This window comes from Lissotriton vulgaris, chromosome 7 (assembly GCF_964263255.1).
Source record: "Lissotriton vulgaris chromosome 7, aLisVul1.2, whole genome shotgun sequence".
Taxonomy (NCBI): domain Eukaryota; kingdom Metazoa; phylum Chordata; class Amphibia; order Caudata; family Salamandridae; genus Lissotriton; species Lissotriton vulgaris.
Window position 1 is genome coordinate 1,646,287,505 of NC_141695.1, and position 27,418 is coordinate 1,646,314,922.

At 47.6% G+C, this 27,418-nt stretch overlaps 1 protein-coding gene across 2 annotated transcripts in view; it reads right to left on the minus strand.

The window, feature by feature from the left end:
• The window catches only part of PTGIS (prostaglandin I2 synthase), an 844,398-nt gene that overhangs the window by 411,909 nt on the left and 405,071 nt on the right, over positions 1-27,418 (minus strand). For both annotated transcript variants that reach the window (XM_086932627.1, XM_086932628.1), the window contains exon 6: positions 6,675-6,856. In XM_086932627.1, the coding sequence (XP_086788753.1) occupies positions 6,675-6,856 (182 nt within the window). The remainder of the gene's footprint in view (positions 1-6,674; positions 6,857-27,418) is intronic.

The window sequence follows — 27,418 nt, forward strand, 5'->3', positions numbered from 1 at the left end:
AGAGAAAGAGGTCTATAATTAGATAGTTCTAAGCTATCACGTCCTGGTTTAGGTATTTATGTGACCAGTGCTTGCATGGTGGAATGTGGTAGATGACCAGTCTCAAAGGCGACTTTGTATACTGACTCCAGTGTAGGTACCAAAGTCTCTGAGTATGTATGATAAAATTCAATGGGTATCAATGGGTAGGCCGTCCATCCCCAGCGCCTTGTTACGGTTCAGACCCTTTATCGCCGTTCGGATTTCTTGTTGGGTTATGGGTCCATCTATGTCTTTTTATACATCCTCGGGGAGTACGGGAAAGGGAAGATCCTGTAAAAACTCCGCTATAGAGGGGCCTGCCACCGGAGAAGGTGGTGCATAAAGCGCATTAAGGTGATCATAAAAGGTTGTGTTTATTTCTCGTTGGGTAGTGGCTATATATCCTGCAGGTGTACGGATTCTAGTTATTATTGGCGGATCGGGTCTATCTCGAAATATGCGGGCCAGCAATGTACCGGACTTGTCCGCTTCTGTATGTTTGCGTTGTAGGTATGCTCTATAGTCTATTATTCGCAGTGTCTCTAGTGTTTCGGCATGCTCTATACGGGCAGACTGCAATGCCTCTCTTTGCCCAGGGTCTGTCACTGCCACTTGTTCGAGTGTGTCCATTTGTTGTTCGATTCGCAGATGTGTTTCCTGTCGGGCCCCTACCAACTGTCCTATCGATGCCTCCCCGTATCACCACTTTCAGGGCGTCCCACTCGATTAAGTTAGAGGAGGCTGTGTTCCAATTCTCTGTTAAATAGTTAGTGATAGTGTTGGAAAGGGCTGTACGAAATGGGACATCCTCTAATAATTGTGGGTGCAACTTCCAGGTGGGCACTGGGGTAGGCACATTACCCCAGTTAAATGTGAGCTCTAGAGGGTTGTGATCGGAGAATGTTTTTGCTAGGTATGTGGACTGGCAGATCTGAGTGAAACAAGATCTAGAGCAGAGGAATCTATTGATTCTAGTATGGAGACTATGCACTGGAGAATAAAATGAGTATTCTTTGTGAGTAGAGTGCAGGCAGCGCCATGCATAACAGAGTGCCCATCCGTCGACCCAAGTAGTGAACAAATCAGCTAGTTTTCTAGCGTTAGTGCCATGAAGGTACAGCCTTGCAGCCAGGCATCTTGCTGTAGATAGTCTGTCTAGTTTCTCCCGTCAGGGTGGTCGAAAGAGATTTAATTATCAAGGCTGAGACACTAACAGGAAGCCATGATCCCCACAGGGCTCCAATCATTTGACCCTTTTCTTGCGTGGGCCCGAAGGTTTCAGGTTTTTGTTTACAAATGACAGGGAACTATGTCAGACCAATGGGTTCTAAACCTAGTAACCAATGGCCACTCCCTGGAATTCATCAAACAGCCATATACTACTCCGCCCAGGGGTCCCCCTCCCCCTCCTTTTCACAACAATTAAGTTATTTAAACGAAGGATATTTTATGGCTTCTCTGGATGGAGAGGATGCGAATTTCCACATACCTGTCCACCCCAAACAGCACGAATATTTTCGCTTTCACGTGGCTGGCGCCCATTATAGGTGCGGAGTGCTCCCGTTTGGGATGAGATCGTCACCAAGAGCCTTCCACAAAGTACTTGGTACCAGTGGCAGCAGCATTGAGATCTTGAGGAATGCCAGTATTCCCCTGTCTGGACGATTTACTGCTCAAAGGTCCTTCAGAACACGAAACCAAGATTGCCACAGTAGATGTACCCATCTCGTCTTTTCTCTGGAGCGGATTCTCAACTACAGCAAATTGCAGTTTCAGTTCAAATGTTTGCTTCGTTCCTGAAGATGTGCTCTTCAGCTATACATCTCATACCCTTAGCATGGCTCAAAATGAGACCTTTTCAGGAAGACAAACAATGGGTTCGTTCGACGATACCTTCAAGGTTACGTCGTGCATGATAAATTATGTACATTGCTGGTCGCAGACCGAGAATATAACCCAGGGTCGCACGTTCCTGCAAACCATTCCAGGGTTAGTTTTAACAACTGATGCCTCCTTGGAAGGATGAGGAGGTCATCGGCAGGATTTGCAGAATTCAAGGAAAATGGTCTCAAAGACAAAGACAACAGCAGATCAACAGGCTTGAGCTCCACACACTGTTCTGTCTCCCCAAGCATTCCTCCTGAGGATTGAGGGTTTCTCTGTGCTAGTCCAAACCGACAATACCATCAGCATGTATTATATCAATAAACAAGGAGGAACTGAATCAGCTACACTCTCGCAAGAGGTTCAGGAATTGTGAGAAGGTGTCGCATTTCACAAGATTTCTTGAGAGCTGAACACGTCAGGGTTCTCCACAATGCTCTAAGCATGTCTCAGTCGGACTGTCACGAGTGGAAGCCGGGGAAGGGACAGGTGAACTCAATGTTCCAAGTTGGGGTTAAGCCGGCACGGGATCTATTTGCATTCAGAGAGAACAAGGAAGGCCGATATTATGCCAGCAGGTTCCCTTAACAGGGATCAAGAGGGAATGCCCTGTCCATGCATTGGTCAGGAGTTTGTGCGTACGCTTTTCCCCCAATACCATTGGTTCCGAAGGTGTTCTGTAAGATGAAGCTGGAAGGTTACCATCTGATTCCGATTGCGCCCCGTTGGCCGATATTGGTTCTCGTAATTTCTGCTATTGTTTACAGGCAAGCTCATTCGGCTACGACCTGAGCCTATGATGTTGTCAGGGGACAGAGGCCAAGTGGTTCGTCCGGACCCACAGTCACTACATTTGCACGCACAGATTATCATTTGTTAGAGTTCAAGGGCATCAACGTTTCAAAGAACTGTTGTGAAATTTTGGCCAAATCTCGTGCCCAAGGCACAATCAGGGCTTATCGCCTCAAATGGAATTTGATTGATACTGCTTATTCGGTTGGTTTTGGTATCCTCCTCTTGATGAAAACCTCTTCATCTCGCTCCTCTGAAAGATCCGCGCCCATACTGAAGGGTGCTTAATGATCGTGCAGTATCAGTGCCAGGTTTTATAACTAAGAGGGCTTCTTTAAAATGTTTACCCAACCAAAAACTCTTCATCATAGGCTATGCCTAGAATCTTTGCTCAGGGCTTAAGGTAGCGGCTTTAAGCCATCCCTGGCGTCTAAGCCCTGCCTCCCCTGCTAAGTGATGGAGGTTGGTGTTCCCGATGTTCAAGGCGCAATCTAAAGTTTTTGATGCTGCATGTTCACCTTCCAACAGAATCTTTCCTGCATCCTGCCTTCGGTCCTCAGCAATGAGGTCATTGCAACTCGTTATGTCCAACCAAATTTGTCGGTCATAGCAACCGATCATGGATAAAGGATTGCCAGCTCTACTAGAGGCCGCTGCCAAAGTAGAGAATTTTTTCCCCATAAGATCCAGACGAAATCCTTCTTTGTCAGGCGGTGTGGTGATAGGCATTGAAGGATTTTAGATTGCTGTTGAGCGGGCTGTGAAATTACTGAATTTGGTCGAACAGTTGCCTATCAGACCGGATGGACTGCTAGTAGGTACACATCATTTCTGTTCTATGCGCAGAAACACTGGAATAGACTTAGTCTATTATAGGTACCACTCTCGTAAACGGCCTGCATACCTCCTCAAAACCTTGAAGGAGATATTCAGTTTGTTCGCCTGTAGCTGGCAGTCAAAATCTAGCTGCTGCCCACTACATTAAAAATATATATGATGCTGTTACCGCTGAAGCCATCGCAGCCAATCTCATCATAGACTTTGTCCTAGACATGGTTCTGTAGGCGGGGCTAATGCAGACTAGAACGACGTCATAGATAACCGTCATGAGAAACCATCCTAGACGAGGCTGTCATAGACGACAGCCATATACAATGCCATCGAAGATGAGGCAATCATAAGTGAGGGCATCCGTAGTTGAGGGTAACATAAATGAGGCCATTCGCCCTTCGTAGATGAGACCATTGGTATAACAGGCCATCGGTAGATGAGGCCATTGGTAGATGAGGCCATCAGTGGATGAGGCCATTGGTAGATCAGGCCATTGGTAGACTAGGCCATTGGTAGACGAGGCCATTGGTAGACGAGGCCATTGGTAGACGAGGCCATTAAAAGACGAGGCCATTGAAAGACGAGGCCATTGGTAGACAAGGCCATTGGTATACAAGGCCATTGTTAGAGTAGGCCATTGATAGACGAAGCCATTGGTAGACTAGGCCATTGATAGACTAAGCCATTGGTAGACTAGGCCATTGATAGACGAAGCCATTGGTAGACTATGCCATCGGTAGACTAGGCCATTGGCATACAAGGCCATTGTTAGAGTAGGCCATTGCTAGGGAATGATGCTGTCATAGAAGACAGTCATAGCAATACCATCATAGATGAGGTTAAAATAGTTGATATCATCCGTAGACGAGGCACTCATAGATGAGGCAATCGAATGATGGCCAGCCCTAGATGATACTATTCATTGATGGTGCCATGTGTAGTATAGGCCATTCACAAATGAGGTCATATGTATATGAGGCTACCTTGATAAGGCTGTCATAGACGACCGTCGTAGCTAAGCATTGCCATTGTAGATGACACTATCAAAGATCAGGCATGGACGATCACCTTAGATGAGGCCGTCGTCAACGACCGTCCTTCGTCGACGACCGTCGTAGACGAATGAGGTCATCGACGACCACCGTCGTAGACGAGGCCCGTCGTCGACGACCGTCGTAGACGAGGCCGTCATCGATGACCGTTAAGGCCGTCGTCGACGACTGTCGTAGATGAGGCGGTCGTTGACGACCATCGTCGACGACCATCGAAGATGAGGCCCTCATCGACGACCATCGAAGATGAGGCCCTCGTCGATGATCATAGTTGATAAGGATTATAAAGGTAAGGCAGTAATAGTAGACATGGAGTTATGTTATATACTCCTAATGTCAGGTCAAGAGGACTTCCCTGATGCAGTGTCAGGGATGAAAAGGGAGTTGTATCCTCTGCGAGAAGTGCCTATAAAGACTCAAGGTGAATCTTATGGCTTTTATGCGCACCCTCAGTAGGCTCCTGGCGCAACTTCTCCCTTTGACCTATCCTCATCCTCATTAGAAGTGGCAGATTGAAGTCTCTGACCCATAATAGCCTCATCTCTCAGAACGTGAGAGTTATTGAGGAAAAGGTTAGAGATAAATCATAGTCTATTACCTTGTTTACTGCCATTCTGCCATATTACTGCCTTAATAGGGTCAGAGAAATGAAGTATGATCTTGAAATCCAAAAAAAAATCTGAGGGGAACTGGCTCTGCAGAGAGGGTTCTATAGGGTGCTGATAGCTGATTGGTTGTGACCAAATTCTTGGTTCTTTTAGCATAATGATGTAGATAGGCTACTAAGATCTAGGCCTCAGGCCTTTCTTTTGGGCCTACTACCGTTATGTACCCTTGGTACTGCTTTTTTATTTACCGTGGGACTCACGCCTCGGCGAAGGGGAATGATTCAGGCATGTGAATCTATGAAAGATGCCCCAATACTGGATAAGTCATTAGTTCTTTGTAAGCAAATGCATACCTTGCTTAGCTTTTACTTGAGTGCCAAACATCAACCTCAATAATACTAGTGTATAACATTTTTATGAAAGACCACATTTTCACACACAAATCCAACTGGCAGAGAACTTAGCAAATCTCACACAGTTTTTGTACTATATATGAGAAATACTCTGGGGCATGAGAAAATATCTTTCCAAGCCAGTGCCAAAAGCCAAAATCTCGAGAGTCATTGTTGACACCAAGCTGTCCTTTGAAGCACAGATCAATTACACCACCTCTGCTTGCTTTTTTATCCTTAAAATTCTCAGGAAAATACTTCCTTCAATTCCATTAGAACTAAGGAAAACGGTGGTATCATGCATTGATATCATGGAGGTGGATTACTTCAATGTTCTATAGTATACAAAAGCTGCAGATTGTTCAAAACGCTGCAGCTAGAGTACTCCTAGGTATCCCCAAATTTGACTCTGTGACCACAGCTTTACTCCACCTACACTGGCTGCCGGTAGCAAAGAGGACACAGTTTAAATCTCTCTGCATTACATTTAAATGTTTGAACAATCTGGGGCCAATGCACTTGGCAAGTTATCTCAAACTATATATCCCTGCACGGTCTCTCAGGTCAGCTGAGCTCAGGATTCTTGCGGTCCCTAGAGTAAGAAGGGCCAGGAGGGGTGGTAAGAGCCTCACCATCACAACAGCTAAATTGTGGACCTCACTACCAACCTTACTCAAAAAAGAGACCAACCTGCAAACATTTAGAAAGTCTTAAAACTTGGCTTTTTAAGGCATAATATCCAGCACTCTTGATTCGAATCTGCTTGTTCTAAGGGTAGCGCCTAGACACCTGAGGGTATTGTTGCGCTCTATGAAACCATCGTCATCATATAGCTAGATGAATCTGTGTCATGTGGCACATCTTGTTCAAGCCTGATCTTGCCCCTCACAAATCATGGTTTTCATATGTGCTATTTAAATTAGCACAAGTGAATCGAATAAGAATACTAACTCCCAGAATTCATTAAATTATTAAATGAAAGCCCAGGGCTGGAAAGTAGGTGTCGTGTGAAATTAATGCATATGTTCATCCTTTACAAGGAGATACAGGAAGGCACATCAAAGTAATTTTGCATGCCATGTAAGAAGTCTTACTTGGGTTGCCCAGAGCTGCACCACCAGAGCCTTGGACTGCAATTCTTCATCCACCCCCAGGCTCTGCAAATGCTTTAGATAGTTTTCCAGCCAGGAGCTTCTATTCTCTTTCAAATTGAGCTTCCTAATAGAAAGCAGTCCCCAAAGACGTTTCCTGGCACTGTCCAAATTTCTTGTCTCCTCTGTATAGAAAGAAAAACAGATGTTTAAACTTTAAAATAGAGAGAACTCACTACTCTACCTCCAAGCCTAACAGTTTATGCTTCAAATGTTTTTATTGAGTTTAAACACATGCAAGGATTACCATTTACATTTAGCCATTTTCAAGCGGACTCGCAACAGAACAGCCGGGGAGTGTCAGCCGAGAGCCTGAGTATAGCGCTCAAGACAGTATCCGCCAATTGCGTGTACATAGAATAAACAAACTATAAGAAGAAACAAAGGGAAAAGAAACCACAGGAAACCCCTTTTCTCCCGATACCCCCTCCCTCCTCCCATCCAGTGCTCCCTAACTCTCGCCAACCCCTCCTGTCTCCTCCCATCCCTGCTAGGCCCCCAGGAAACCACCTAAAAGTCTGTCTTTCGGGGTCCGGTGAGGCGCAACAGCCTGAGATATCGGGGACATGTAACTTCTCGGAATTCAGTGGCCAAAAGCAATAGGAATGGTTGCCACAGGTCATCATAGGCGGATCCCTCTCCTGCCATAGTAGGTGACAGTTTTTCCATCCCAAGTACGTGCCATAAGCGGTGAAGCCAGCCTACAAAGGAGGGTGTAGTGGGAGTACGCCAATGTGTAAGTATATTCTGAACCGCTGAGCCAAGCACAATAGCCATCTGTCTGCCCCTGCGGGATTTCAGAGGGTAAGTCAGGGGGTTAGGGAGGCCTAGGAGCACATAAGCTGGGAAGCGCGGGATTTCAGTTTCAAAATGCTTGTCTATTTCATCTAACACCTGAGACCAGTAGGGCTAGATCTGTATGCATTCCCACAACAGGTGTACCAGGCTGCCAGTCTGGCCACAGCCACGCCAACAAGTTGCCTCTCTGCTTCGGTCCATCGCATGCAATCTGTCTGGGGTATAATACCAATATGTCACAACTTTTGTGAATGTCTCTGTGAGCCCCATGTGGTATGCCGAGTGTCGGGCCCTATAGTAGATCTCTCCCGATTCTTTGTGGCTGAGGGTCCTGCCCAATTCTCTCTCCCAGCACTCCCTGCCCGGGTTGTGAATGTGCGCCTGCGTGCTCTGTAACATCTTGTATAGGTCGGGGATGAGTTTGGAATCTGTTGTGCGGGTGATGAACCATCGTTCATATGAGGATAGGCGTCTATCTGCACTAGCGTGTACCTGCGGATGTAATGCACAGTGACGCACTTGCAAATATCTCAGTCGTTCAGTCTCCGGGAAGCCGTATTCATGCCGAAAGTGGGAAAACTGAACAACCCCCTCGGCCCCATACGCGTGACACAAAACCCGGCAGCCCGCCATCCGCCAATGCGCAAAAGCTGCCCCTTCCACACCTGGGGTGAAGTCAGGGTTATCCACCAAAAGGGTGAGGGGAGATGGGAAAGTTGTAATGTCATGTGCGATTTTAGTGGCGTCCCACACGTCACGAGGAACCCGAGTTATGTGTGAGGCACACATGTTTGGGGGCCTATGGGGCTTGCGCAGGAAAGGAATTTCCTGCGATAGATGTGCTGCCACCGCCTGATCTTGAAACAACCAATGTTTCTCTGACTCCCATCGGCTCCATTCAACTAAAGAGCGCAATTGTGTTGCTTGAAAGTACAGTTGGAGGTCGGGTATGCCCAGTCCCCCTATCTCTGGGGCAAGCGTCACCAGTGCTCTCCGCATTCGTGGTTTCCGGCCATTCCAGATAAACTGGGCCAATTCGGATTGCGTCTGACGGGTCCAGCCAACCGGCGGTCGGAGAGGGAGAGTGCGGAATCGGTAGAGGATCTGGGGAAAAATGGTCATTGTTACTGCCGCAATTTTGCCTAACCAATCATCCACCTACCAATATCGCGCCGAATTTTCCCACGCAGGATGGCGTAGTTAGTGGCAACCACAGCAGGGAGTGAGGGAGCCAACTGTATCCCCAGATATGGGACGGTATCCATCGCCCATTGAATCGGGTAACGGCTCTGCAGAAAGTCCCGGGTGGTAGGGGACAATGAGAGGTCTAAAGCTATCGACTTGTATGTGTTTATTTTGAATCCAGCCACCCTAGCAAAGGTGTCCGACTCTGCCATGCACGCCGGTAAGGCTGTCTTCGGTTAGTTAGTGAGATCAGCACATCGTCAGCATACAGGCTGATTTTGTGGATATAGCCACCAAATTTGATCCCCTCAACTGCCGGGTTCTGTCTAATTTTCTGGGCCAGGGGTTCCATGTAGAGGGCAAAGAGAAGGGGCGACAAAGGACAGCCCTGTCTCGTGCCCCTCTCAATGGAGAAAGTAGTGGAGGTGTATCCATTCACTCTGACCGTGGCTGTAGGGAACTTATAGCAATTAAAAATAAAGGTGCGGAATTTCTCCCCCATCCTCCCCCTCTCAAGCACTTGCTCCAAATAGGGCCAGTGAACGCAGTCAAACGCCTTTTCGGTATCCATGGCCAACAGCATATATTCCCCAGGCACCCTAGTAGCTTTCTCTATAAGGTGGAGAATCCGCTTGGTGTTGTTTGGCGTCTGGCGTCCGGGTATAAAACCCGTCTGGTCCGGGTCAATGAGGCCAGGCATGTGCAGGGCCAGTCGGGCAGCCAGAATCCCTGTGTACAACTTAAGTCAATGTTGAGAAGAGAAATCGGGCGATAAGCCCCACACCTAGTTCTATCCTTCCCAAGTTTGGGAACAACTGCTATTGAGGCTCTTAATAAGTCCCCTGGTATCGCTCCAAGCTCAGCAAATTAATTGAACAGGTGGGTGAGGATTGGGGCAAGCACCGCCCAGAAGGTCTTGTAGAAAAAGGCGGGGCAGCCGTCCGGCCCAGAGGCCTTCGCCAATTTAAGGCGAGAGATAGCGGCAATGACCTCCTCCGTTTGGATGTTCCGATCCAGGTGTTTGGCCTAGGATGCTGTCAGAGAGGGCAAGGAAACTGAATCTAAAAAGGTAACTCCCATCGAGCTATCCGCCAATCTCCCAGCATACAGAGCAGCATAAAAATTGCGGAACGCTTCCGCAATCTCAGCGTCCTCAGATACACAAGACCCGTCAGTCCTGACAATCTCTATGACCCCCTGTTGCTGACGAACCTCCCGCAACCTGTTGACCAGCAGGCGCCCGCACCTGTCCCACCCGGTATAGTAAGTGTGACGTAGTCGCAAGGCTGCGTATTCTGCTCTATCTTGGTTGAGAGCCGTTAACTGGTGGCGCGCCGTCTTAAGCTGTCGCCACACTCTCGGGGCACCCGTCCGTTGGTGCATTTGCTCCAGTTCCCGCACGCGTTGTGTAAGTTCTTCAGGCTTGCGCTGGCGATCCCTATTGTCTGCAGTCTAGAGGGCCATAAATTCCCCCCTGACCACTGCTTTCAGCCCCGCCCATTGAACTGCAAGAGTTGTGCCTGAATTGCGTTATGTGAAATGTAGTCAGTAATCGTGCCCTCTATGTGTTTCACGTTATCTGCCCTGTGTAGGAGAGTGTCCCTAAGACATCAAACCCTGGAAGGGCGTGATGTAGGTGGAAGGGTGAGAGTGGCTATTACCGGGCTATGGTCTGAAAGGGAGGCTACCCCATCTCTACTGTAGTTGTAAACCCGCGTACTTGGGCCGAAGTCAGCAGATGATCTAGTCGAGCGTAGGTCTTATGTGCATTAAAGTAATAAGAGTACTCCCTTTCCAGGGGGTGAAAGCTACGCCAAAGATCGTGAAGGCCTAAGTCATGCAGTCGCCCAAGTCCCTCTGCCGACAGTGCATCTACTTGATTAGTGCATTGGCTGGATCTGTCCAGAAGGTTGTCAAACACCAGGTTTAAGTTGTCCCCTAAGATGATGTTACAGTCCGAGGTGGCTGTGGCTTCAGTAAGGGCAGTCTGGAGGAACTTTTCCTGGCCTTCATTCGGGGCATACAGGGAGCCAACAGTGAACGTTAGACCGCCTAAGGCGAAGTGATAGGACAGAAGCGTCCCCTTGATCTCCGTCCCTTTATGCAATACCTCCCCCCTAAACCATTTGGCCACCAAGATCGCCACCCCAGCTGTCTTGGTAGAGCAGGAAGAAAAGAACTGAGTGGGGAACTTGCGGGACCGCATCCTATGACAATCGTGCGCCAGAAGATGGGTCCCCTGAAGTAAACATAGGTCGGCTTGGGAATTCTCGAATTATGACAGTACCGCTCTGCGCTTTACCGGATGATTAAGTCCCCTCACATTGAGAGTAAGAATTCTAAGGGTGGAAGCAGGCATATTCAGTAATCAGTAGGGCCAGCTGTGTACCTGAGGAGCTACGCTTGATGCCGCTAATGTAGGCTAACCTTATACAGGGGAGGCAGCCCCTACACTCGAAGCCACACTGGTGCTGGACAAAAGGTGACCGTGGAGCACTGGACACCCTCCCTCAACCTCCCCAACTCTCCCCAAACAACAAAACATGTGAAAACGAAAAAAAAAGATAAAACCACATAGTCCGCCAACCATGGTTGATCAGTAAAAGGATATCGGGGTGGATATCCAACCAGAATGCCCTTCTCTCCCACCAACGGCCTAGGCCGTAAGAATCAGACAATCGGCCAGGAATAGAGTCTAAAGTCAGCCGGGCTGGGTGCCGGGAAGATCAGCTGAAACCACCTCCAAGGCCACTCTCCTGCCCTCCAGGACTTCTGCAGCTCGTGGTTTCCTGAGATGGCACCTTTGGCCCTGCTGACGCCATCGAGCCCTGGAATCATCAGTCTCTACTTTAGAGTCCTAGTCTCCACCCTCCGACTCTGGTAGATCCACACCCAGCAACTTGCTGGCCTCTGACAGAGAACGCAGTAGATATAACTTGTTATTCATTCTGAACACCAGCCGGAACGGATGACCCCAGCTATAGTGAATGTTGCGCTGCTGGAGGTGCATGGTGATAGGTTTAAAGGTTCTCCTCCTTTGTAGGGTGAGGGCGGATAGGTCTTGATAAAGAACAGGGGATTATCCCCGAAACTGCAGTGGATGCATCTGTTGTGCCTTCTGGAGGATAGCCTCTTTAGTATGAAAGTCTTGGGCACAGACCAGTATGTCCAGCGGGGGGGCCAACTGCGCTCTTGGGGGACCCACTCTGTGTGCTCGGTCCACTCTCAGCTCTGTCTCCGCAGGCCTGCCCAGGATGTGATTGAAAAGTTCTCTAGAGTAGGTAATGCAAATGCTACTTACCAGTATGCATCTGTTCTTGGCATGTAGGTCTGCTGACATTCATATCTTAGCATAGATTACTGCCTAGTGTTGGGTACGGATGTTTGCACCTTGTTGTCCTGGAAGAGTCTTTGAAGTATCACGAGATAGGTGACACCTCCCCTGGACTACAGTGCACCCGGGCATCCCTTCCATCGTCATTTTGTTTTTGGCCATTGTGGCAAAGATGGAGTATAGAAAAGTAAGAGATGGCCATGTAAATGTATGTAAGAAGTAGAACTATGCAGCTGTGACAGGCACCGGGGAGGAGGGTGTGCGATATGAATGTCAGCAGACCTACATGCCAAGAACAGATGCATACTGGTAAGTAGCATTTGCAGTTCGAGGCATGTGGGCTGCTGAATTCATATCTTAGCATAGACTGTGTAGCAGTTTCTCCTTTAGCGGTGGCCACGTGAAACAGCTGCAGTTGTTTGAAAAAGAGTTTTAAGGGCAGCCTGGCCTACAGCAGCTTGTTGCTTAGCTTGTATGTCAACACAATAGTGTTTAGTGAAAGTGTGTATGGTAGACCATGTAGCTGCCCTACATAGGTCTTCTAAGGGGATATTTCCTAGGAAAGCCATGGATGCCCCCATTATGTGCGTTGAGTGTGCTCTTGGGGGAATTGTTAAAGTGCGCTTTGCCTTTTGATAGCATATTTGAATGCATTTAACATCTTGTTACATCTGGCTATTCCTGCCTTGGAAATCGGACTACCTTTAAGTTGTGGAGAAAAAGCAACAAATAGTTACTTTGTCTTTCTGAACAATTTTGTTCTATCAACGTAATATAGCAGGGCTCTTATAACGTCTAGGGTGTGTAGAGCGCGTTCAGCCACGGATTGCGGGTTCTGAAAGAACACTGGCAATGCTATGGACTGATTGATGTGGAAAGTAGATATGACTTTTGGCGTGAATTTAGGGTTTGTACGAAGCACTACTTTATTGTGGTGTATTTGCATGAAAAGGTCTTGAATGGTTAGTGCTTGTAGTTCACTTACTCTCCTGAGGGAGGTAGTAGCAATTAAAAATGCCACTTTCCATGTTAAGAATTGTATTTCGCATGAATGAAGTGGTTCAAAGGGGGTCCCATGAGTCTGATAAGTACTATATTTAAGTTCCAGACCGGAGACGGTGGATGCTTTGGAGGGATAATTCTTTTAAGTCCTTCCATAAAAGCTTTTATAGGTGGTATTTTGAACAGGGAGACATGTTGTCTGTTTTGAAGATATGCTGCTTTAGCAGCGAGGTGTAGTCTTATGGATGAGTATGCTAGAATAAATCTATGAAGTTGAAGCAGATAACAGATTAAATTCTGGATGGAGGCATCGTATGAATTGATTTGGTTATTATTACAATATATTACAAATCTTTTCCATTTAGCTGCATAGCAAGCTCTAGTAGTGGGACGCCTTGCTTCTTTGATAATGTTCATGCAGTCTGGAGGCAAGTCAAGATATCCGAACTCTAAGATCTCAGGATCCAGATTGATAGGTTCATCTGATTGGGATCTGGGTGCCTGATTTCTCCATGGTTCTGTGTTACAAGTTGTGGCGATAGGCACAGCCTTTGGTGAGGAACTACAGAGAGTTCTAGGAGCGTTGTGTACAATGGCTGTCTTGCCCATTTGGGAGCAACCAGGATCATTGTGAGTGACTATTGCTTAGTTTGAAAGCCACTAATGGAATCAGTGGGGTGGGTGGAAAAGAGTACGCAAATCTGCCTGACCAGTTCATCCATATCGCATTGCCCTGTGACAACAGGTGTGGGAACCTGGCGGCAAAGGACTGGCATTTTGAGTTTTCTTTTGTGGCAAACAGATCTATGTCTGGATGTCCCCAATTTTGGAAGAATGGGTGGAGAACTTGAGGATGAATCTCCCATTCGTGTATTTGCTGATAGTGTCGGCTCAGTAGGTCTGCTGTCTGGATGTCTATTCCTGGGAGGTGTTCTGCCAGGAGATAAATGTTTTGAGAAATTGCCCACTTCCATATGCTCTGTGCTAGGTGGGACAGTTGTAGAGAGTGTGTCCCTCCCTGTTTTCGGATGTAGTACATGGCAGTCATGTTGTCCGTCCGGATTAACACAGCCTTGTTGGTCAAGTATTTCTGAAAAGCCCTCATTGCTAGGAATACTGCTAGTAACTCTAAGTAGTTTATATGTAGTGTCTTCTGTTTGATTTTCCAGAGACCTTAGACTGTATATTGAAGGAGATGGGCTCCCCAACCTGTCAGTGATGCGTCCGCTGTTAATACTACCTGTGGAACTGGCTCTTGGAACGTCGCCCCTTGGAAAGGTTTTGTGGGTTCCACCACTGCAGAGAGCGGTAAGTGCGACTGTCTACCAAAACTATGTCTTGTAATGGTCCTTGAGCTTGGTTCCACTGGCGTGCAAGGCATTGTTGTAAGGGGTGCATGTGCAGTCGAGCGTGAGGGACGATGAATATGCAGGAGGCCATCATGCCTATGAGCTGCATGAACACTCATGCTGGCAGGGAGTGTTGTGGCTGAAATTTGTGAATGAGAGATTGTATGTTGGCTATCCTGTTTTCGTTTGGATATGCCCTTGCTACTGAGGTGTTGATTGTTGCTCCCAGATATTGCTGTATGTGGGAGGGTTGCAGATGTGACTTTGGGTAGTTTATGGAAAATCCTAGATCATGCAGTAGCTGTAGTGTGTGAGAAATGTGGCTGGCACACTGTGCGTATGAGTTGGCTTTTATGAGCCAATCGTCGAGGTAGGGGAACACATGAATTTGTTGCCTCCGTAGGTGTGCTGCTACTACTGCTAGTACAAAGAAAAATGGGCAACCCAATATACCCTTGAGGGTTAGGGCAAAATTGTATGTTAAAGTAAAAATACCTTCAAGGGATTTTGCTCAACAAAATTTTTTTTAGGAATTATTTAGATTCTTAGTTGTTAGACCCAAAGTCAATGATAGTCTTGTTACATCAATGAACAACTTTGTTAATCTTTCCAAAAGAGTTGTGTTAAATGTCACAAAATATGGAGCTATTAATCCCAGAACAGAAATGGAGTGTAGAGGCAGGTGTAGATAGAAAAATAAAATGTATAAGTAAATTTTCATAGCATAGGGTACAATACAATGTATCAAACACAATGGTACATGAAGACATAATACAGAATTTCAATCAACTTCTCTGTAACAGGAGTACAAGCTTTTCAACATAAAAATTAAATACAGTTGTGGAAGAAAAAGAGTTGATCGACGTTTCGGTCTTTAGTAATCAGTATGCAATACCATCTTCAGGACTATATGGGAGAGATACTCGTTGACCCCTTCATAACGTTTGGCTCAATCGCCTTAATGGTTCCGCGTTGAGAATGGCAGTGTGATGACTTTTTGAGATCTTGTATGTCAAAAAATGGAATGAATCACTGCGGCTGTCTTTTTTGGATCAATTTCTTCTTGAGCGGCAGTATCTGCACAGTGACAGACCTCGTTGTTCTATTGGATCAATTTCTGTTTGAGCGGCAGTATCTTTACTAGAAAAATCAATCGCGTGTCTTGTTTTATTCAGACAACGCAAGAAGTCTTCGGTTTCAAAGTAATCCGTGTGTTTGATCTCCTTCGTTTTAGCCGCATAGCCATGCATGCCGGCGTAGTAATACGCTAGTGTTGATCGACCTGGCGGCTGTGTCAGCTGCGTCTAGGACACATTTAATGGAAGCATTAGTGATAAATTTGCCTTCCTGTATTAGGTCGTTTGCTTTAGCTTTAAAAGGTTCTGGCAGTTGTTGTAGTAAACCCTCCAGTTGGTCATAGTGTGCTCTATAATAACGTGCTAAGAGAGCTTGTGTGTTGGCAATTCTCCAGGTATTTGCTGCCTGGGAGGCCACTCTTTTACCGAGGCTTCTAATATCTTTGACTCTTTGTCAGGAGGGGGAGCATCTCCTGTCGAATTAGCTCGTTTTCTAGCATTTGAGACAACTAGTGAGTCTAATGGTAACTGAGACTTAATATAAGAAGGGTCTGTAGGGGCTGATTTATATTTTTTCTCAATTCTGGGATTGAGGACACGTGCTCTGGCTGGTTCTTTAAATATGTCTGGCGCGTGCTTTAGTAACCCTTTTAACATAGGAACTGTACGTACACTTTTCTCAGATGTTGGAAAGGTGTCGAATAGGAAATCTTCTTCTATTGGGTCAGTGTGTATGTCTACACCATGATACTTAGTTGCCCTATCCACTAGCTAGTGAAAGACAATGGTGTCGTCAGTAGGTTTTGTAAGATATGTAGAGGTGTCAGGGATGGGTTGTGGATCATATGTATCATAAGGATCATTATGGTCACTCCATGTGTTATCTTGGATATCCTGATCTTCGGGTTCTACAAAAGCATCCTGAGGATCTTCTCCCATGTTTCCTGTCTCATCATAACCTGAAGGCTTAGGAGAGTAAGGCACATAAGGCATGTCAGGAATGAAAAGAGGAGGAGTAAAAGGCCTTGAAGGAGATGTTCCAAAGTCTTTTTTCTTTGGAGGAACAGGAGAAGAAGTGTCAGTGTCCAATGATCTTTTCTTCCTCTTGTAAACTGTTATGTGTCCTATTTCAGGGTCTATATACAGTTTAGGTTGTTCTGCGCTCACTAGATTAGGATGGAAAAGTTCTTCCTAAACTGTCCGTGGCTTTGGCGCCAATGTTTTTAGCTTGGTCGCTTGTTTATGGTGAGTCTTTGGCTCAAGGGCCTTCGGCTGTGGAGCTTTTTTCAGCTCAACTGCCGTTTTTGGGTCGGGGACCTTTTTTGGTTCGACAACTCTTTTTGGTTCGACGTCTTTTGTTGACTGTACTGTCTTTTTTGGCTCGACGACCTTCTTTGGTTCGACGACCTTTTTCGGATCAACCTTTTTTTTCGGGCCGATAGCCTTTTTCGATTCAACGTGTTTTTTGGGCTCGACTACACCTTTCGGCTCGAGGATCTTTGTAGACTCGACGACCTTCTTCGGGTTGACAGGCTTTTTTGTCCGATCTTCTTTCTATAGATCGACACCTTTTTTCGGCTCTGCGGCCTTTTTCGGGACGACTGTTTTTTTCGGATCGACGACCCTCTTTAGTTCAACGCCCTTTTTTGGATCGATGACCTTCTTTGGCTCGACAACCCTTTTAGGTTCGACGGCCTTCTTGGGAAGAGTGTTGCTCGTTCCTGGGGTATCAGAAGGCTTGGGTATGGTCTTCGGAGCTTCGACCGGAGCCTTGTCTTGAGGTGGAAGCAGGGTCGGGGCCTTGGTACTCACGGTTTGCCCCAGTGTGATCTGGTCATCGGAGTCCGACTGGTTCTCTACGGTGACTATTTCTAGGTCGGAGTCCGCCGCTTCTGGATGTTCTTGTTCGTCATCGAAAATGTTCTCCGGTGCCCGCCGCTGCATCTCTTGTCTAGCGGCCCTTCGGTTCCGGATAGTTTTCTTCGACCGGAAATGAGCACAAGCTGGACAGTTTTCCTCGTTGTGCTCCGGAGATAGGCACTTGTTGCATATTGTGTGTTTATCAGTATGTGGGTATGAGTGACATTGTGGGCATCTTTTAAACGGGGTACTTTCCATCGGCAGGAGGCCCACGTGGCGTCAAAAAGGCCCAACGGCCCGCGTCGACGACCGGATCGAGATGGAAAGTATTATCGAATCAAGGGGTACCGAACGAGAACAATACCGTCGAGGTAGAAGGCCTTTTGGCCTTAGAAAGTTGAAAACATTTGGTTCCAAAGTTGGAGATGAGGAATAGCATCCGAACCCAATGGCGGAGAAAAACAATCTGACGATGGAGGGGATGCCCATGCGCACTGTAGTCCAGGGGAGGAGTCACCTATCTCGTGATACTTCGAAGACTCTTCCAGGACAACAAGGTGCAAACATCCCGACCCAACACTAGGCGGCGATCTATGCTAAGATATGAATTCAGCAGCCCACATGCCTCGAACATAGATCTTTGGTGTCCTCCTCTAGCTTCACTCCTCTGATGCGTATATTGTAGCGCCGGGATATGTTTTCCAGGTCCTCCACATGGGTTTGGAGGTCCACCTGTTGATGATTGATCCAGAGGATCTCCTGTTGCAGAGCTGCTATCTCCACATCCTTCCTGTCGCTTTTACCTTCCAAATCAGCAACTCTCTTTCCAATGCCATCCATCTCACGCCTGACCTCTCGAATCTCAGATGCAAACTCTTGCTTGAGGTTGTGGATGTCATCCCGTAGAGCTACAAACATGGATTCTAAGAACGCCTTAGTGATGGGTTTCGACCCCTCCTCCTTCCCTAGCTTCGGGCCCTGGGACCCAGCCACTGTGGTGGGGGCCATTGGATCCGCCTGCGCTTTGCCGAACAAGTCTTTAATGGACTTTTCCTTCCTGTTTCTGGAGGGGAACATGTCACTTCCGAAGACGTTCAAGGGAGACGTAGAGGGTCCCCCTTTGTCTCTGTCGTAAAACATCCACTCGTCACCTGTCGTCAGTGAAATCTTTCTCCGGCCCTCAAAGGAAGCATGCTTCTGGGTGGGCGAAAGACTTGTGAGGGTCGTCGCTGGTCAAAACTCGCAGCATCTCGGGCCCACAAGGTTATGGCAACTCCTGTACCTCCAGCAGACCAGTGCTTCCACCCTCCAGGAAGGGCATTTGTGGACTCAGTAGGCCGTGTCTCCCCAGGGCCTCACCCGGCGCCGGCCCCACGAGGTCCTCAAACTGCAGCCAGGCACCCCCAGAATGCGCCCACCCTTCTCCACCTTCAACGCCACTGCAGAGCTGCACTGCTACCTGCCAAACCGTCGTCCAGCCCCCAGTCAGAGCTACCTGGGGGCCCCCTCACCATCACTCTTCCTGGCGCGCCGACCTGCAGCCCAGAGGAGCGCGGCACGCCAATCCGCACCGCAGCTCAGCACCTCTCCGCTATCCTGGGCCCCACTCACCAGCTGCTCCGGTAGGGACTCGCTGCCAGGCTCTCACTCTGTCCATTCCAGCCTACCGACAGGCTCGCCTGAGAGGCCAAACCTCAGGTTCGCCGCACACCAGCGCCTCGACGGGCCTTCACCTCCACTGCCTTGTGGCGCTCTCTCTGCTACACGAAGGGCACCGGGCCCCCCTAATCAGGCGCCGTTCTCCAGGCTTTCTGTCTGATCCGACCGCCTCCTCACAAAATGGCGGCCCTGCTCTGACCCTCAAGCACCGGGGGGCCGCCAATTACCGCCACCAGCCTCACACAGCAGGGGCCAAGGCTCCGCCAGCTGTCCTCTCTCTCTCCGGGTGTCTCAGGGCCAGAGCGGCACCTCGCAAGCCGCTCCCACGCGGGCCGCCACCAACGCTCCGGGTCGCTCCCAAAATGGCGCCCGCCCGGGGTCTCAATGGCGCTGGAAGCCCTCACCTCGGGCGGACACCGGACCTCCTCCACCAGCGCTTTCTCAGGGCGTATCCACCGCGCCGGCTGTAGCCTCGTCCACCCGAGCAGGCTAGAAGCAGGTCGTCCAATCTCCGATCGTGTCTCCCGGCTTCTCCGCTCCGCAGGTTTCGGGCGCCACCAGCAGTTCCCAGCACGGGGTCAAAATGCTCCTCCAGCCGTCTCTTTTCACCCCCAAAACGCGGGACCGCACTCCAGGGGTCTAATCTCCTGCAGGCTTCGGGCCGACTGTTGCTGATGCGGCCAATATTCCGGTTCTAATGTAGGCCGTCGGCTGGAGCTCCGGGCAATGCGACCGTTCACTCCGCAATCTTGGCCACGCCCCAGAAGCCTAACAGTTTAACCCCTTCCACGCTCATGACGAGCTGGGCTCGTCATGGCGTAGCCTCCTCGCACGCTGATGACGAGCCCAGCTCGTCACGTAAAGTGCGGTTTTAAAAAACTCAGCACAGGAGCGGAATTGCTCTAGCGGTTAAAGCATTTACCAATCACATAAAATAAAACAAGGTTATATACAGGAGTCCTTAACATGTGTAAACCAATGAAAAAGTAGGTGAATATGAGCTCTCTCTTTAAGCATGAGGCCCAGGCCTCCTTGACAAGTTCTGCCTATTACTGAGTGTCATATGAGGCACAGAAAAGTACGCATAAAAATAAATCAGTTGTTATGAAAATAAAAGGATATTTATTTATAACATACAATCCAACACCTTCTCTGCTGTTGCGCAAACTGGAGTGGGAATAGTATATTATACTATTCCTAAACCAAGCGCGTCCCCTACAGCAAATCGTTGAAATGACTTACGATGTAATGTCTCGTGTTGTAACAACGTGGTCGTTGTAACAACGGGCGTTGTAAAAGCATGCCATGTAATGCATGCAAACTAACAGTATATATTCCAAATAAATAGCCTATCTACCTCTTTTTTTAAAATAGGACCAAACTAAACTTTAGATACAACCAATCAATAGCTAGCACCCTCTAGAACCTTCCCAAGAGAGGCTGAGTCATTCAGATTTTCCAGCACAAGTGTGGATAGATAATACTGAAGTATGAGGGTAGCCTCTCAGGGCCAGAGGGTGGGTTGCATGTGAATCTATTAAAGATACTAATAATGGATAACTGCAGTTACAGGTAAGTAACTTATTTCTTATCCAGTATTGGGGTATCTTTAATAGATTCACATGCTTGAATCAGAATAACAAGCAGTATTATAACAACTGTAAGTAACTTTAGTGGATGGTGGGTAACATTAACATCACATCACATCAATATAAATGCATATCTCCACGAATACAGTCATGCATGAAATGAAATGAAGTAGCATTTATAAAGAGCATGGTAACGCAGAGGCATCCCAGCGCTAGGGTCAAACCGCAATAGACTAAGGCAATCAGTGTGTAAAGAGCCAGGTCTTAAGCCTCTTACGGAAGATGGAGTGGTCTGATTCTTTACGCAGATGCAAAGTTTGGAGGCATTATAGGAAAAAAGTTGTCCGCCGCTTCTGGACCTCCTAATTCTGGGAACAAACGCTAGATGACGATCATTAGAGCGTAACTGTCTATGCGCTTTATAGCGTTGGACAAAAGATGAAATAATATCCGGTCCCTTCCCCCCAAGTATCTTGTAGGTGGTGCAGAGAGCTTTAAAATGAACCCTTTCCTGGATAGGGAGCCAATGTAAAGATCAGAGGGCGGGTTTAGCTGATTGACGACTAGGGACACCTTCAAGAGTCCGGGCGGCACAGTTTTGCATAGTTTGGAGTTTTTTAAAAACCGCACCGGAGGCACCAAGATAAAGAGCATAACCATATTCCAGACAAAGGTCAATAAAGCAGTCTCAGTCCCTTGCAAGGGGCGGAATCCGGTTTGAGTTGGATGTAGAAGCTTATCCACTTCCAGGTGCTTGGAGAGAGCCATTTGACAAACTTCTCAGCGATTTTACTAACCCAAGGTAAAAGTGAAATGGGGCGATAGTTAGCAAGACAGTCTGAATCTGGGCCAGGCTTCTTCAATAATACATTTACCAACGCCTTCTTCCATGAGGAAGCAACCACTCCAGAAGACAAGGAGGAGTTAATCATATCTATGAGGAATGGGCCAACCGAACCGGCTATGGATCTAAGAATTGTAGGGGGACTGGATCTCAAGGTGATCCACTCTTGACCCGAGCAGAGATAGTGAGGAATGTTTACTCATTCAAGGGAGGAAATGCTTCAAGTAGCTCCTTCTCCCAGCTTTCCTGGCAGTAGTTGCTTCGGAAAGGAAGGTTAAATCAGATTTGGTAAACAAAATTCGAATTGATTGAATTTTGTTATGTATGTAAAATGTATAGAGACACAGAATAAACATTCTTATGAACAACACTGAATAAGTTAATTTTTGTAATAATCAATCAGTAAGATGTCCATATTTGAAAACACAGGCAATCTTAACACCTTAGCTGCGTGTAAACATTTCTCCCCAGTGCTGCGCTGTCCATTAGAACTAGTGCTGAATGGACGTTCAATGGTCGTGCGCAGCACTGGGGAGGTAGCGCTGCTGACGACCATTGGCCGTCAGCAGCACTTAAGGGGTTAATCAGAAATAAACACCTCTATTGAAATAGGCTCACCTCACTGAAATAAATGGCGTAACACTGCCTGTCTTACGACTGTGTCACTATGCAGCATTAAATCCAGGCAGTAATGCTGCGTGTATGTGTGGGTGCTTTTCCACGTTGTAGCCCTGCAGATTTTCTCCAGTGGAATACCTGCAAATATAGCAACCCAGGTAGAGACTGCTCTTGTGGAAGGCGCTCTTACCTCCATTGCCAAAGGTTTGCCTGCTTTGTCATGGCAGAATTGTATTGTAGCTGCAATCTATCCGGCAATGATCGCCTTAGTAACTGCAGTGCCGTGAAAACCAACCTTGCCAATAAGCTATGAAAAGTTGGTCAGTTTTGCAGATGTTCTTAGTCATTTGTAGGTAGAATTTAGACACTGTTTAATGTCTAGAGAATGCAGAGTCAGTTCTGCTGACGTAGCTGGATTGGGAAGGAAAATTCAGAGAATAACAGGCTTGTTCAGTTGGAATTTAGACGGAAGCTTAGAGATGAATTTAGGATTTGTTCTGAGAACCACAAAGTCATTTGTGATGAGTAGAAAAGTTTCCTTGGTAGTCAAAGCCTGTATTCATTGACTCTCTTGATGGATGTTAGAGAGAGGAGAAAAGCAACCTCCTACATGAGAAATTTGATGTCTGCCCTATGGATGGGCTCAAAAGGTTGCCTCATCAGTTGTGACAGAACAATATTGAGATGCCACTCTGGAAGAGGAGATCTCAACGGAGAAAAGGTTCGGAAGAGCCCTTTCATGAAGTGCTTTACAATTCTGGTGGAACAAAGAGAGGAAGTATTAGGTGATCATCTGTATCGACCTTTATTGATGAGTAGACGAGGCATAATTTAGCCAGGGAGAGTAGGTATTGTAGGATTTATTCTAGATTAGCGAGGTATGGTCGCAAAATTATTTTTATGGCACCAATGAAAGAATCTTCTCCATTTTAATCTGTAAGTCTTGTTGGTGCTTTCTGCTCTGGCCTCTGAGAGGAGGAGAAGCTCCAAAAACCAGTGTTGCCTTAGCCATCTGGGGGTGAACAGTAGCAGGTAACAGAGTTCTGCTTTCATTTTGGTTAGTACTGTTGGAATCAATGGAATGGGGTGAAGGCGTAGGCATATATCTCGAACCATCGCATCGAAAGGGCATTCCCTCATGATCCTGAGAAAGGGAATCTGCTGGCGTAGAACTGGATTTTGGTATTATTGTTCGTTGCAAAGAGGTCCAATGCCGGTTCCCCCCACTGTGAGAATGCTTTATCCAGTTGACTCTGGTTTAGCTTCCACTCATAGCAACTATTCTTTGTCATGTTGAGGGCATCTGCTGGTGTGTTTCAAAGCCCTGGGATATTCTCAGCTTTCACAGATATTCCATGATCTGTTCCAAAGCTCTTATGCTTCCTGAGATAGAGTTGGAGATTGACTTTGATGAGTATACCCCTGGATGAGAACTAGGATTACAGGTAAGTAACTAATCCTGCCTCCCTGCTTTTTGATGTAAAACATGCTTGTGGTGTTGTCCATACGGACTAGCACTGAGGATCCATCTATCCGAGTGTAGGAACTGGGTTCGCCAGGTCCCCGGGGGGGTAGCTTGGACCGAGCCGGCAGGCACCCGAAGCTTAGGTGTAAAGTGACTACACAACACACTCATCCACTGAGACGATAAGTGCACGCAAGGACTGAGTCCACACCAGAATGCTTGATTCAAATAAATACGTTTTATCTTGATTATCTTGAATTAGAATCAGAGCATTTCTCAGCAATAAATATGTAAATAAATAAATATTAAATATTAAATAACGGTAAGCCTGGAAACAGCCTTACTCCTAGTCAGCACCTGCAAAGAATTTCCTTCTCAGACTTTTAAATAACATCTCATTGCTCAGCAGCAGCCACTACTGGAGGGTAAACATTTCCTAGCTGCAAAAATAAGCCATTTATCAGCAGATACAGTGCATTTCATCAGGCTGGAATAAAGCAATTCAACACTTAGTTATGAGCATTTCTTTTGGTCATAATAGGCAGGACATGACTCTCAGGAGCTAAGTATGACAATTCCCTTAACGATCAGGCCACCACAGTAGAACAACCTTTCCCCTGTTAAGGGGTTAACGTTTCTTAGGGCTCCTGCCCAGTCCTCAGTACCTCTTGGGGCCAACTATAGTCTTCTGCGGGGAGGGCGGACTTGGAGCCTCCCTGGGGGTTAACCTCACTTCTTCGGCCCCTGTTCGGGCCCTTGTGAAGGGTCAGAACAGGTAAGATGACTCCCGGAGGTGCGCTCTTCCTACCGCGCCCTCCGGTGGTGTTGTAGGCTCCCGGGCTCCTTTTAAGCCCTCCGGCTCTGGTAGTCTCTGCGAGCCCCCCGCGCAGGTGTCAGCTCTAGTCCCGGTCCTCCCTCAGAGCCTGCAGGGACCGGGGACCAACAGGAGGCCAGGTTGTGCAGCGACCGCCAATTGCAGAGTGGCTCACGGAGCACAATTTCAAGGACCCAATCAGGGCACGGCGCGGGGCGGAATTACACCGGCGTCCCTGTCACGTGACGTTAGATCCCGGCTTCAGGCCTAACGAGGCCTACTGCGGCCTGAACCGATTCTACGGCGGCATTCTCTTGGCTCGGGGGGCCGCCGAGGGGGTGCAGAATGCAGCACCGATTTCGCGGAGAAGGCGCCAGGCTGCAACAATGACAGTAAGGCTCAAAGGCTAAAGCAGAAGTGCAAAAGCACTCGACAGAAGTGCGATCGGGGGGGGCCCAGCTGAGAAGCATTAAGTGGTCAAAGCGCTCGGTCCTCGTGGCGCTTTAGGGCAATTCCATCACGCCTCAGGCAGCACTCTCAGGGCCCACATAGGGTCTCCACGCAGTAGCGCTTCTCAAAAGGGGCACAGCGCTTGCCAGTCAGTAGTTCACAGCGCTTCTCAGGGGGGATACAGCGCTTGGCAGTTAGCAGTTCACAGCGCTTCTCAAGGGAATTACAGCGCTTGCCAGTTATCAGTTCACAGCGATTCTCAAGGGGGATACAGCGCTAATACCTGGTTGATTCCCACCAGTCCTGTGGGCAGTAAGAAGGTCTTCTTGGCACTAGCTGGACCCTGCGCCCTTGGTAGAATTTACTTGAAGAGAGGGGGGGGGGGGGGTGAGTTGAAGGCTTGTCCAGTTTCCTCAGCAAATCACTTCAGGTGGTCCCTGGGTTCCCCTCCCGCTGGGCCAGATCAGTGGGCTAGTTCAGTGTTCCTCACACAGCTTGGTGGGCAGCGCCTACACCCTGTCACCCCCAGTGGCATAGGTTCCTGACTAGGCCCTACCGCCTAAGTCTCCTGCGTAGGTTGCCCCAGGTCAGTGATGTCCCAACTACTCTCTCCCCAGAAATTTTCCCTCCCTTTCCTTATATAGCGACAGTTGGCAGTGGCAGCCATCTTAAGGGAAGAGAGCACCTGCACCTTAGCATTGGTAAGCAATGGGAAGGTGCCCAGAGACCTAAGGCCAACGAAAAGTAGGTGAGAAAAATGAGGCAAAAGCAAAAAAAATAGGAAAGACCACCCTAAGGCTGACAGGTCTAACACCGAGGGAGGAACGCCTGCAGGGAGAGTATTATGGCTTTGAGTTATAGCCTGTTAATGTGCCTTAGTCATTGGAATGAGGACAGTTTCCCTTGAATTTGTAGGTCTTGTAAAAGGCCTCCCCAACCCTCCATAGAGGCATCTTTGATGATGATAAAGTCTGGAACGCAAGGTAGAAATGAGAGGCCTTGTGAAAGATGTGACCTTAGGCCCACCATTTCAACGCATCCCTCACGCATAGAGTGATAGAGATCACGTCTTTGAAGGATCTCGTTGCTTGAATCCACCGAAGGTGTAGCTCTACTTGCAGTGGTCTCACGGGATGGTGGCTGCCTGCAAGAACCTTGCCTGGAGAAATCAGCTGCAGATGGTTGTCTTTATGTTGGTTGCTGGTAACCTTGTTGATACTTTGGCTGGTAGGTCTGGTACTGCTGGGTGCATTGGTAAGCACCTCTAAAACTGGAAAAAACCCACCCATGCGCTTGTCTAATGGGCACCTTTTGATATTGCAGGGTTCCCAGCTATATTAGCTGTATCTGTTTTAATGGCCAACTAGGCGTCATGAATATTTTTCCGGAAAAAAGTGTCACCATCATATTCCATGTCCAGGATTTCTGATTGCACCTCTGGTTGAAAGGAGTTTGCTCTAAGCCATCCCTGGCACCTTAAAACCATTGCATCGGCTGGTTGTCTAAACCCTATGGTAGCTATGTCCATGGCGTAGTCAATAACTTCAGCAGCTGTGCTTTCGCCTTCTGCTAATATCTCCTTAGATCCCTTCCTTTTATCCTCAGGAATGAGAACCAACATGGCACCATTATTGAACCACATCTGGCAGTCATAACAGCCTAGAATGGCCAAGGCTTTGCAGCCCCCGCGGTTATCGCCGACATGGATGAAAAGCACTTTTCAATACTATCCAAGTGGCTCCCTTCCTTATCAGGCGGAGATGTGATGAGAGGGGTTGAAGTATTCGATTAAACTTTCCCCGTAAGGCATGCAGCGGAATCCTCTAGTGCTCTATATTTCTTGTCTAATCGAGGTAAGACAGGCACCACTATAGCTAGCGATTTCATAACTTTGAGACCCTCTTGTCAGATATGGTCGATAACAGGGATGGAGTGCAATGACTTCCTTGTTTGTTTTTCAAAGTCATAGAGGAAGCAGTCTGATTGCTTCACTATGGTAGGCAGGTGAAATCTAGAAGCAGCTTTATCCATTAAGCGTGGAAAACTTCATATATCCGCCAGAGGAGAGTCGGAAGGATGATATTGGGGTGGTGATGGCATGGGTATAACATAACTGTCCCATTCATCTGTGACTGGTGGCGGGTCCTGTTTCTCACCCTCTTCCAAGTCATCCTCGGAAGAGGATGGATCATCCTTAGGAGGTGCTGATATGATGGGATGATGCATCATCGTAGGAGTGGGAGAAGGAGGCAATGTAGGCATAGAAGGTACCATTGGTGGCTGTGGTGGTGCAGCAGTATGTTCCTCTTGGGGCTGAGGGAAGTGTTTCCTGTAATCAATCAACATTGCTTGTCAGTCCAGTATAAAGGAGGGTGGCATTTGCGGAGATTCTTGTCTAGGAAGGTAAAGAAAATACCTGGACTGGTGGTATTGTTTAGGAGGAAACGGGTAGTAATGCTGGCAATATTGTGACTAGGAAGCAAAGGTGAATCTTTGCTTTGTGACATGAGACCATAGTGATGCCTTGCTCATCTTGGAACCATGTTTATGGTGGCGTTGACTTTACCGTTGTCGATACTATCTTTTTAGAAGCTTTCATTGATGATGTCGTAGAAGGTGTTGTCGAAGAATGTACCATCAACAG